Source organism: Lutjanus erythropterus, chromosome 15, assembly GCF_056507025.1.
Source record: "Lutjanus erythropterus isolate fLutEry1 chromosome 15, fLutEry1.hap2, whole genome shotgun sequence".
NCBI classification, from domain to species: domain Eukaryota; kingdom Metazoa; phylum Chordata; class Actinopteri; order Lutjaniformes; family Lutjanidae; genus Lutjanus; species Lutjanus erythropterus.
Window position 1 is genome coordinate 2673610 of NC_139331.1, and position 12714 is coordinate 2686323.

The 12714-nt window shown below is 38.7% G+C and overlaps 2 protein-coding genes across 3 annotated transcripts in view; both read right to left on the reverse strand.

Moving 5' to 3' along the window:
- LOC146313873 (heparan sulfate glucosamine 3-O-sulfotransferase 5) overlaps positions 1-12714 on the reverse strand; it is a 153021-nt gene that overhangs the window by 63631 nt on the left and 76676 nt on the right. Inside the window, exon 2 of one of the 2 annotated variants that reach the window (XM_084737259.1) lies at positions 7102-7176. The exons of the other annotated variant lie outside the window; for it this stretch is intronic. The gene's annotated coding sequence lies outside the window, so the exon portion shown is untranslated. The remainder of the gene's footprint in view (positions 1-7101; positions 7177-12714) is intronic. 2 annotated transcript variants of the gene reach the window in all.
- On the reverse strand, positions 10538-11740 carry LOC146313874 (uncharacterized). The gene has a single exon (XM_084738192.1). The coding sequence runs from the start codon at positions 11738-11740 to the stop codon at positions 10538-10540; it is 1203 nt and encodes a 400-aa protein (XP_084594318.1).

Consider the following 12714-nt stretch of genomic DNA (forward strand, 5'->3'; position numbering starts at 1 on the left):
TTGAAAATGAAAATTATAATAATAGCACATTTTTACATGTATGTTATCAGTAGGTATCATTAGTTTTAGATTTTAAGGCTTTTAACACATTTTTAAATTGTCTGAAGTTGTGAATTCTTGTCTGTTTTATTGTACAGAGCAAGCTTAGAAAGTAAAAAAATATATGTGATATATGAACATCCTTAAAGAAAATGTTTTTGGAAAAAAAACGAATTAGACTGGTATTAACAATTATTAATAATGTAAGTCGTTCTTGGTAGGACATGATTTGTCCCAATTCTCAAGAATGGGTTTTATACAAATATTTCTTGCTTTAGGAAGCCAGTGAGGAAAACAAGGCTAAAGACAGTCCCCACAGTTCATTCATAACCTTGGAAACAGAAGTTGACATGAACCATGAACCCTTTTAGCCAACATGGAATAAAAAACCTTAAAGTGCTCAGAATAATGGAAAGTTTGAACATTTCCACTTCCATCACCTGATGAATACTGTATGATATGACTAAAAGCACCAGAAAAAGCAAGTAAGTGGTTCTTGAAATGTGATTGTTTTCACTGCTGCTTTTTCCGAGGTCAAGATGAACTGTCAAGTTCAGTTTTTAAGCTTCCATACAGGAAAAAGGAGATCAAAAAGTTTGAACATCTGCTGTTCCATGAGACATACGCAAACTTCATCTGCTGAGAAAGACCGTTCACCTGGAAACCAGATGAAACCAAGATGTCAACCAACACATGTGGGCTTGTTAAAAACACTGTGTATCAACATTTGTGGGCTTTACAGGGCTAAGATGTTTTCCACTCAGTGGCACACAAAGTAAGTTGAGTTCTGAGTCCTAGCTACACTGAGCCTGGGAACGTGACCAATCTTTTGAGCTCATGTTTTCATTTGCTCTGGCAGATATGTCTGCCTCCCTGCCATTCAAACAGAATTCCACTGGGCTTGGATCTGATCAGGCCAATCACAGTGTTCTATACAATGAAAGACAGAGGTCACACACGTCACTGCTCTGACTGGTCGGAGGTCTGTCCGATTGCATCCAGTCAGCATTTCCGTGTAGTGCAACACCTCAGGCTCCCAAAACTCACATCAAATTGACAAATTAGCAGTTCGATCACGATTGTGTTGCTACATTGCCTGTTTCTTGCCTACAATATTTTCAGAAATATTTTGGTGTACTGTTTAGATGTAATTTGAGAAAGGTTGCCATTTTGTGCCCTGCTTGGAAATGGACCAAACACTTCTACATCAGACATTTCATTACTCTGATTGGTTGTAGGTCAATTGAGTCCAAAGGCATTTTGGCCTGCGCATGTTCTCAACACTCTTTGGAAATCAAAAATGAACTGAGAGATGATGCCAGGCTGACAGACTGTATGATATGGTCGAAAGCTCCCAACAAAGGGATTATGGTGGAGTTCGTAATAATGATGATGACTAATACTGGACTTCCTCACAAACAGAGCCCAGACAGTTTGGATGAGCAGTCTCACCTCTTCCATTCTAGTGCTCAGCAGCCCCCCCTGCTTGTTTGTTCAGCCCTGTCCTGTTCACACTGTACACCCACGACTGCAGCCCCCTACATGGAGAGAACTCTATTGTGAAGTTTGCAGAATGACACAAGCATCATCAGCCAGATTTCTATCAAAAATGAGACTTTATATCAGGAGGAAATCAACAGTTTTGCAGTGTGGTGCACAGAAAACAACCTACTGCTTGACATCAGCAAAACCATGAAGCTGAGTGTTGACTTTGAAAGGAAGGAGGCATAGACCCCTGTCTACAACAACTTTAGGTTCCTAGGAATCAAAATCACAAAGAACCTGTCATGGACATTGCACATCTCCATCCTGGCAAAGAAGGCTCAGAAACTCTTTCTTGAGGAGACTTCAGACGGCAAAAGTGTCATGTTCTTCTTATCTTCTCCAGAGGAGCAATAGAAAGCATCCTGACTGGAAACAACACAAACTGCATCATGGGATGTGCACGTCCCGGGACAGGAGGACTCTACAAGCAGGTCATTAAAACTGCCCACAACATCATTGGTATCCATCTAGTGAGCATCAGTGGTATCAGGGAGGTGAGGTGACACTAAGACATCACCCACCCCAGCCACATGTTCACTCTGCTGCCAGGCAAGAGAAATGGAAGTATCCACCATCGTACCACCAGACTGAAGAACAGCTTCTTTCCTCAAGCTAGTTAGACTCTGCAAGTCATCCTTGGTGCTCCACCGTAAAAACTATGACTTGTATTTTGTTATCCAACCCTATGTTGTAGAATGATAAATCAATGAAACTTGAACCACACAAAAATTAGTTTTCTTTCAAGCATCCATCACAGTTCACAGACCTACTTCCTGCCTCAACTTGGACCTTGGTATCAACTATGCAGGACTTTCTATGTCTGTGATCATACAGTTTTCATGTACAATAAGGGATTATTACCAACAAGGGTGAAAACCCTTTGAAAATATAATAAATGTAGTAATAAACAGTTTTTTTTTATCCAGTTATTTAAGACCAGGTGAGAATTACAACTGTAACTGTGGTTCTATGAATAGAGGGCATAGAAACACAACAGCCGGTATCTGCCATCCTACATTCAAATGGAAAAGTAAACATAAAAATAGAAGCAGTAATATGCTGTTGTACAATCAACTGCAAAAACAAATTCAGCAAGAATTCATGCAGAAGTGTTTTTGTTTTTTTTATAGAGTGCTGAGGATTAAGGTAAAGAGAACCCATGTGAAGTGATACTGTCTTTGCTCACTTTTTGACTCATAAATCCAGCATTAAAATAGGACCACGTATTTATATCCGGCCAGAATTACTTCTGTTGTTCATCAGGGTTCATCATTAAGTTGAATTTGCTCATCATGAGGAGCACTACTCAGCCACCATCATACAGTTGTATAATGTTCTCTGTGGCTCTGGAGGAGCTTTCAGAGGTCTAAAAAATCAAGTTAGGGTTGGGCCTGGAGACTATAAATGTACAACATAAGTGTGGGCTGTATACTGGCCGTGCATATTAAAATTAACATGCTTTACTGTGGCATACAGGTAGAGGGCAATTCACTAGGGATTAATATTCTTCACAATAATGTTCTACCTCTGAACAGAAGCACACCTTATGGTAAAAACTCAGCTACAGGCAAAACACACTGGTCATATTTCAAACAACACTAAATGCAACAAGGTTCCCAGCCTGACCTTTAGTGTGTTGTTTTGTGGTATTAATAATTGTTGATGCAGAAGTACAACATTTATGTTACTCAACTTTAAAATGAACATAATCTGCACCGCAGCATGAACTACCAAGTTTATTGGCTGTGATCTGTCTGACTGAACCGCTTCAGTGAAGTCAAATTTTTACAATTCCTCATGTTATAAACTTAAACTAATTAAACGTAATTCAATAAAGCAAGTTATATGGTGTTTTCAAAGACATTCTATGAAGGTGAGACAGATTCCATATTCTGTCTGTGTTCAGAGCCTACTGGTGCGTGAGTCCAGCAGAAGGCAGCACTGCACATATCAGATACAGTCAGCCTAATACGTGATCACAAAGTTAAAAATCAAAGCTATAAAAGAGTTCTCACTCACTTGATGTAAGTTTTCAGAGAGATCCTTAGGAAGATTTTGATCTTCACTGCTCTGAGAGAGGTGCATTTCGCCACAGTTTACTGCTGAAGGCATAAAGCCTAATTTGAAGCCTGATAAATAACAAGAGTAGTAGGTTGATGTGGGACATCATGTACTGATAGACCTGCCTTTTGCTACACTGACTATTATACTTATATACTTCTGCCAAATAAATGCAGCTGAGATGCCTAATCCAGGCCTTGTTTAAGAATGAATCCCATTACATGCACTAATTAACCTACATTATGGGGCAGACTGCTCCTCACAAAACGGCTATACTTCATTTTTATTCTTATTTGAAGCAAATAAACACTTGATAGAAGCATGTTTTGAGCATATATCATGTATTATTTGTGTAATACCATGATATAACACTGTCACTGCAGGAAAAAAAAAATACTGTGATGTACCTTTTAGGTCATATTGCCCACCCCAGTACAACAGGAAACTTGTGTTAGAAAGTACACTTCTCAATCACTGGATTATACCTTTAAATTTGGCACCAAATGTGTGTAAATTATAGCATTTTGATGTATTATATTGTGAATTAACAATTAGAGAAATTGTTTGTCTGATAAAACAGACTGCTCTGACTGTTGGTCAGTTATGACCTATGCAGTCAAACTGTTGGTGTTGGTGTATCAGGATGTACAGATGAGGAACAAATTCTAGAACAAACCTGCAGACGTGAGAACAGTGATGCTTCCACACAGGTGCACTGGATGGTGCAATTAAGCAATTAACATCCAATCATGCTCTGTGGCTGAACAGGCTCAGCTGATTCTGATGACATATCAAGATGGCAGCCAGAAAAGATGTCAGTGACTTTGAAAGAGGGTTCATTGTTGAGGCACGGATGGCTTCAGTCACAAGCACAACTAACACAGGCGGGTGTTTCAACAGCAACAGTGATATCTGTATGTAGATCTATGGGAAAGACACTTGTAAACAGGGTTGGAAGTTGTGGTTGAAATTAGTGCGATTTTGTAAGGAAAACCAGAGCAACTTATCCTCAGGCAAATATGAATGTCAATGTAGGATGTGATCAGACTGTTTCAGCAAGAACAGTCCGTCAACAATTACACAGAGAGGGATATTTCACAGTGCATAAACTCGTCTTACAAAGATGAATGTACATTTGAGTTCAGTGGTGCAAAAACCAGAGACACTGGTCTACAGAGATGTAGAATGTCTGGAGAGTCAATAGAGAGCTATTCAGTCAATGTGAACTCCTATGGGATGGTTTGGACCCACTACCACCATCAAAACACCAAATGTGGGAATATCTTTTGTAAGAATGGTGTTCCATCCCTCCGGCTGAGCTGCAGAGACTTGTAGAATCAACGCCAAGGTGTGCTGAAGCTGTTCTGGCAGCATGTGGTGGCCCAACGCCTTACAAAACACACTTTTTTCTTGTTTTTTTTTCCTCTAGTTTGTCATCATATTGACTACAATTAACTACTTTTTGATCACTCTGTTAATTGCTAAATTGTTCAATTGTTAAGTCTACAAAATGTCAGAAAGTCACCCATCTCGATTTTGCACAGTGTGACGTCCAACCAGCTGTCAACAACCCAAATATATTCTGTTTACAATGAGAGAAAAACCACAGATTTAAATATGATTATTTTAAAATGTAAAATTCTCCATTTTTATTCAGATAGGCAGGGATTGTGGAATGTATCACAACTCATGTTTAACTGCAACATAATGTTTAATCAAACACATCATGGTGCCATAATAATATGGCAAGTGTGGTGGAGATGAATGCTTTACTACAAATAAAAAGGAAAATAATGCAATTCTGAACTGATTATACATTTATTTGTTTGCAAAAGGAAGCGCTAAAAAGCCACATTAATGTCAATGAGGTATATCAGTTTCTACACATGGGTAGTTGATTGGGCATAATAAGCCTCATATCTTTTTCAATTTAAACATGGAGGCCACATGGAGGGAACTTTCAAAGTTACACAAAATTCCCACCCATAAACCCTTTTTGCACACATTTTCATGGTGGAGTCCACATCACCAAATTGCAGCCTTGGCTTGCCATACTTACCATTTCTTGGATTCTGAAGATGTTAGAGCACTTGAAATTTGGCACACCATCAATCAAACACTTAATTTTTCAGCAGGAAATATGGAAACGTCCATATTACTTTGGGTGACTGCCTGAGGCACTAAAACCACCCATTTTTCACTTTTTCCCCATTTTTCAAGTAAGCAGTAATGACAAATATGGCATCTGCGTGTGCCCTTCAATTATTGAGAATAGGGACAATTTTTGATTTTTACTGGAAAATATATTTAAAAAGATCAAACTCTTGACTATTAATCCTTGTAATGGGTCACCTCTTAGTGATTAATTTTTTTATTGCAGGCATCAACTTTTTCAGATGAAAAATGTTCTGTTTTTTCATTTCACAGCAGAGTCATAGTGAACAGCCATTTTATTTTTTAAAGTGTCTCAGAGTTCTCTAAATGTTAATCAAAATACACATTTTAAAACTGGAATTATTATTTAACTTTCATTTAGAAGGAATACAGAGTTGACATCTTATGGTTGAGATACATCTGATAGAAATATTATTTAATTAATTTGTCTAAAAATAGAAGGTTTACCAGTGCTTGAGCAGAAATCCTGCCTTTTTTAAACCAGGAAGTGAGACAGGGGTCCTTGGACTAGCAAAATTTTCATAAAAAAATCAATTTTAAAACAAGTTTTAGATTTGGAGGGCTTTTTAGCACATTTTTAAAAAGTTTAATGTCATGAATTCTTGTCTGGGACAAGGCTGTTTTCTGTCACAGAGCAAGTTTAGAAACCAAAACATTTCATACATTACATATATTCATGTATAAATCCTTAAAGAATAAAATGTTGGTATTAGTAAGTTTTGGTGGTGGTGGGGATTTTTACTGGAAAATATATTTAAAAAGATCAAACTCTTGACTATTAAACCTTGTAATGGGCCGACCTCTTAGTGATTAATTTTTTTTTATTGCAGGCATCAACTTTTTAAGATGGAAAATGTTCAATTTTTTCATTTCACAGCAGAGTCATAGTGAGAAATATTAGTAAGTCTGAGTTATATTTCTGAAGATCCTAAAAGTGGCCTGTCGTCTATGATGCTTTTTGGGGGGTGCGAAAATTCCCATGAGCAAAAACTCAATATTCAGCAAAAATATTTTACACAATTTATTTTATGTTGTTGTTTCTTCCTTGGTGTCAAGCTACATGAACATGTTATTAAACTTAATGTTCAGTATCCACAGTGTGCTGACCATCTGGTACATTATACAGATTACTCTGGATTGTAATGGCCTATAATTTTTTTAATCATTGGTTTTGTTATCTCTCTGTATTGCACTGCTCCTATCGGCAGAAGTGAGTTTGTGTAGCTGCTCAGCAGGAGGGAGAGGCGTGTCACTGTGTGAATAAGAGATGTCAGTACATACCCTCTATTCCTCATGACTGCCAGAGGTGGTAATTTGCACCTGGATACTCTTTATGCACACACGCAGATCCAGTATCTGGAATACAGAGAGTAATATTCAGACTAAAGCCAATGGACAATCACTGTTTTAAAATCTCATCTACAAAGAAAAAAGAACTTTGGAGAGGAGTACATAGAGCAGAAACTTAAATGAAAAATGTCCTGCCTCCACACATTTTGAATTACAAACCATCACACCATGGAAATGTCTGAACAAACCCACTGACTGATTCTCAGCTCCTAGCCCGGGGAAAGGCTCATCCACTTTCTAGTTTGCATGACAAATGGGATGCAGTGCCTGGCATCCAGTCGGGAGACTGCTTTCTAAGTTAAAATATACCCATGGATGAGAATAAAACAACTCATCAGTGTAAAATTCTTCCTCTCCTCAGTTAATTAAAACCAGCCCACTGAGTGCGTGGACACTTTCAGAACAGAGGAGTTTTTTATTTGAAAGTCAGAAAACAGTTATGAAAACAGTGACCGCCGCTGTGCTAAACCTTCACATGAAAACCAGTGTCCTCAAATAACTGTCTCTCAGGATGAGGTTTCCTCCAGGTTTGGATAATGATAGTAGATGTTCTTGTGTTCTGAGAGTTCAGTCTTTACTGCAAGGAGGAGTGAAGCACGAGCGCTGCAAAGGTTCGCAGGTCAATTCCCTCTGCGGTCAGTGATGCTAAAAATGGGCGTCCTGATGGCACTGCAAACACTGTGCACTGTGCAAAGAATGCACCAAAAGAGACATGCTATAGAGGCACAAACAGCATGTGAGTCTGGCAGATAAATGTTCGGGCCAATACAAGCAGCTACTATTGGCTTATCAAAGAAATATCAGTTTCAGCATATAAGTCAGGCAATAAGTTAAAAAAAAAAGGAACACAGAAATGCCTAAGATATGTTTGTGGTTGTGTAGAAACAGTGTCTCCATTACATAGTAGGACCTCCAGAGAGCACTCACAAGTTTATTTATACACACTAAGGCAGAATACGTTTGCTTTTAACTATGCTTTCACATGAGCATGATGTCTTAAATTGTAATGTTAAAGGTGATCCAAGACTGACTGTATGTGAAAGTAAGCTGCATGTTACAACAGTATCTGTGTTTGTAAAATGTCTCTTCAGCCTTAGATATAACATTTGTATGCATTCATAAAAATGATGATGTGTATTTTCAAACATAATTTCAAGTAATATATTTTTGGAATAAATAGATCAAACAAAAATTTGGAGGCTTCCCGCAGTAACTGAAGACACCCTAGGGGTCACACTCATCACTCAGGGTGACCGCTGGGTTAATGCATTAAGTGCAGTATTGTTTAAATGTAACAAGAGCAGGTCTTAGAAATAAAAGTGCTAACAAGAACCATAAATGGTTCTTCAGCTTGGCCTCATAGGAGAACTCTTTTTGCCTCCTGGTGAAACCTTTTATAAAGGTTCTACTTGGAAACCTATCGGAGAGTTCTTCAAATAACCCGACATAAAGGGTTATACCGAGAACCATCCATGAAAGGTTTCACCCAGAGCCCCAACTAGAGGGTCTAATAGGGGGACCCCTTCTTGGGAATAATGGTCCCACCCAGAACCCTAACTTGGGGTTCTATGCAGAACCATATTTGCCTGTTGAGTTTTCTGTATAGGTTTATTGAACTCTATTTGTTTGTTTGTTTTTATTCATTTCTATTGTTTTATTTCTTTTTCTTTCATTTTTTTTACATGTTTAAAATAAAGAATTTTAATTCTTTCATTCTAATATGAAATGTTTGTACTGTTTCATCTCTAGACACATGTGGACTACATGGACACAATGTATGTGTTATTTCTGTATAGCAGACCGTTGCTAAGACTAACAGACCGTTGTTATGAAAAACAGACTGTTGCTATGGATACAGTTCTAATCATAGACTCTGCAGGAAAAATAGAGTCACTGTTAAATTACCAAAATCACTTTGAAATGAATATTTTGTGTCAATTTTTTTAAATTTTTTTTGTGAATAACCATTTATCAAGCAGGATAATGTACAGTGAGCAGGTCGTTATTGTGAAATAAATCATGACAGTGTGATGCAGAACCCTGCAGGATCCCTTACATAGCAGTGTTTCCCAAACTTTGTTCCTTAGGATCCACGTTTTAAAAAGATAAACCATCAAGAAACAATCCACAATAGGCCTTATCAACACATTTTGGTAAAAGTTAATATGTGCATAAATGAATGGCCGTGACCAGTTTTACTGTCATTTCCAGATCATCTTATATTATGTTGACCTGTGTTCTCGAGAACATATTAAGTATTTAAGTTCTTTAAATCAGAAATAAATGCATTTAGGCTGTGTAACAATATAGGACCTTTTAGCCTAATATATAAACCAGACAAAATGTAGTTTCAGTTGGGAGGCAGCTTTCCCAAACCATAAACTCTTATTTCAACAACATATATTTTATTTAAAATCATGAGGCTGTATGTGAAAAAAAGTCTCACATTCTCATGTCACTACCAAAGCAGTGTAAGGTCCCATCATTTTAAAGTACATGTAGTATTTTTTTTAAATCAGGGTGTAAATTTAATGTCACAACCAAACCACCATTGTTCAAACCATTGTTTTCTGCAATCAAGCAACCTTTTTCGGGTGTTATGGCAGATCTTTTAGCATGTATGTGTGTACAGAACTGTTCAGAACTGTAACTGACCATGTGCTGATGAGCATCTTTGAGATCTAGTCAACAAAACTGACCGATCACTGTTTGTCCCTGATTTATTCATCAAACAAACCATTTAATATCAAATGTGACACACAGTGCAACTTTAAATTCTAAAAAACAAATGACCAAGAAACATGACATTATTTTATTTTATTTTTTTTTATTTTTTTGATGTACAAAAGTGATGTTCATTCATGTGGCTGATGGTGTTTAAATGTGTCTTGCAGATCCAGCTCAGGAAGAGGCGCTCAGCCCAAGCTCTCCAAGAAGACGAGGAAAAACTCCCCACGAAGAGTTCTTAAGACACAGGGGAAGAAACCTCGGGAAAGGCAATTCAAAGAGAGATCCCCCTCTTCACGGACGGCTGGGAGTATATATGTGAGTATGTGCAATTTTCTTTCTTTTTGTTTTTAGCGTGGGGAAACCAGAGCTCCTGGAGGAAACCCACGTAATCACGGGGAAAACATCTGAACTCCATGCAGAAAGACCCTGATCCAAGTGGGTTTAAGACTCAGGATCTTTCTGCTGTGAGGGGGGCAGTGCTGACCACCGTGCTGCACGAACGTAAAGTCTTGACCCTCAAACAGCCGTTTTCAAAGTGCTGTTTGGGGGTTAAAACTGATTAATACTCACAAATACCTGTGTTTGTGTAAGTCCCTGTCCCTGAGCTGGAAGTCTGTGTGTGGGCTGTAGATGATCTTCAGACGCCACACATGAGTACACGGTACCACTTCTTCTTCTTTTTCTTCTTGGCTAGCTGACTCTCTAGAGCTGTCAGCTGGGAGTTCAGGGAGAACTCTTTCTTCTTCCACTCCTGCTCCTTTTCCTGGAGAGTCTTCCTGAGGTCTTCTGTGGCCTGAAGGAGGGATGATTTTTCCTTCTGCCACTTGTTATGATGAGTTTCCAGCTGCTGCTCAACCTTCTGCAGAGCATCTGCAAGAGTTTTGTTTTCTTGTTTCTGCTCTTCAAGTTGAGCCCCAAAGAAAGTCTTTGATTTTTCTGTTTCTTCCACCTTCTGCTGCCAGCTGCGACGCTGAGTCTCCAGCAGATCCTCTGCCTTTTTCAGGGCAGAAGAAATCTTCCTGGTCTCTGCTTTTTGTTCCTCCAGCTGGGCTTGATGGGAAGCCTTGACTCGTTCCAGTGTCTTTTTTGCATCCTCCTTCTGTTTAGCAAGACTCTCCTCCATTTTGTTCAGCTTTCCTTGCAGCTTATGAGCTTGATCCCGCTCAAACACAAGTTTGGCCTCCAGCTGTTCAGCCTTTGTGCGAGCCTCAAACTCCGTGGTGTCCTTTTGAAAAAGCTGCAACTTAAGGCCATGAGTTGTCGTCTCCATGTTGGTTTCAGCCACGGCACGCAGCTGTTTCTCAACACGGACCTGTAACTTCATGGCCTCGACTTCACTTTGAAGGTCCTCGTTCTTTTTGGTCATAGCCTCCAACTTGACTTCAAGTTCTTTGGTGTAGGATGTCTTCTGCTCAAGGTCGCTCTGAGCTGTCCGCAGCATGAAGCAGATTTTCCTGAAACGTAATTTCAGAGTCTCAGTATCTTCCTGTTCAGAGCGGTTATGTTTGGCTGGAGCCGCGTCTAGCAGGGCTTGCAGTCTACATATTTCACTCTGCATCTGCTCTTTGCTCTTGTTGTCCTCTTGCTTGTCCTGGAGCTGATCGATGAGAGCGGTCAGCGAGTCCACATGGATGTCCAAGTGGAGCCTCTGCTCAGATCGACCCCTGGTCAGCCTTGCCTCGCTGTCCTTAAGCTCGCACCTTATTTCCTCCTCCAGGGAATGGAGGTAGAAATCAAGGCGTCTGGTGGCGAAATCCTTGACTTGATGAGTCTGCTGATGGATCTCAGCGTTGTTTCTCCTCTGCCTCCTCTGCTTTCTCTGACTTTGTGTCGTTTCCATTGTAACTCGTGTTTGAACTTGTAAAACCTCTTTCCTAACTTGTGACGATGAAATTCGTGTCTGAATACTCGACAGTGAAAATCGTGTCTGATGCAGGTTTGATTCTGAGAAGCCTTTTATAGCACAACATTCCAGAAGTGACTTGATGACATCATCAGAACACAGTTCTTTGATCTTGTTGTTGCTATGGGATACCATTTTTTTTTTTTTTTTTTTTTTTTCAAAGATGGCTGACTGAATTTTTTAAAACTTTATTTGTAACAAAACAATTACAACATGGCATAGAAAAACATTATAGAGGAATAACATACAAGGCATGGTATAGAAAAGCAATTTAACATTGATATTATAATGCAGAGCAATAAGTAGTAAAAAAATAAACTAAAAAAACAGAAAAACAAAATTGTGAAAAGGAAAAATGCATTAAGTCGATCTAGGGGTCATAAAAAACTTTCAGTTCTTCATAAGTTTTGAGGAGAGACTTGGATTATTTTTCTTCCATTAATTTTAAGGCACTCAGATGATTGGCCATAAAGTCCCTTTAAGTAACTGAGAAGTGGGGTTTAATTTTCCTCCATTTAGATGTGTAGATTAAAAAAATGCCAGTAGTGTAAGGCTGTTTAATATCAAGTGACCTTTAGTGTCCTTGAGATCAATACCAAACACAATAGTTTCTCTTGTGAGAGGAACATGTAGTGGGATTTTGGATGGTAGCAAGTCCTGCAAGTCCTCCCAGAATGTCATACAGTATAGACATTGACCTGTGGACAACCTGTGGTTTCAATTTCAGTATAACAAAAGAAACAATTATTGTGATCAATGTTAAATCTCTTTCTTAGCATTTCATTGGATGAATAAATATTGTTGAGAGTTTTAAAAATGGATTTCTTTGGTTTTAGGGCTGATAGGGTAAGTGATATATTTGGTTCTCCATTTTCAAATGTCTCAGTCTGAAAACAGTTGGGTGACAGAGT

Coding starts and splice junctions, on each gene's coding strand:
- LOC146313874 (XM_084738192.1), bottom strand. CDS start 11,740: ATGGAAACGACACAAAGTCAGAGAAAGCAGAGGAGGCAGAGGAGAAAC.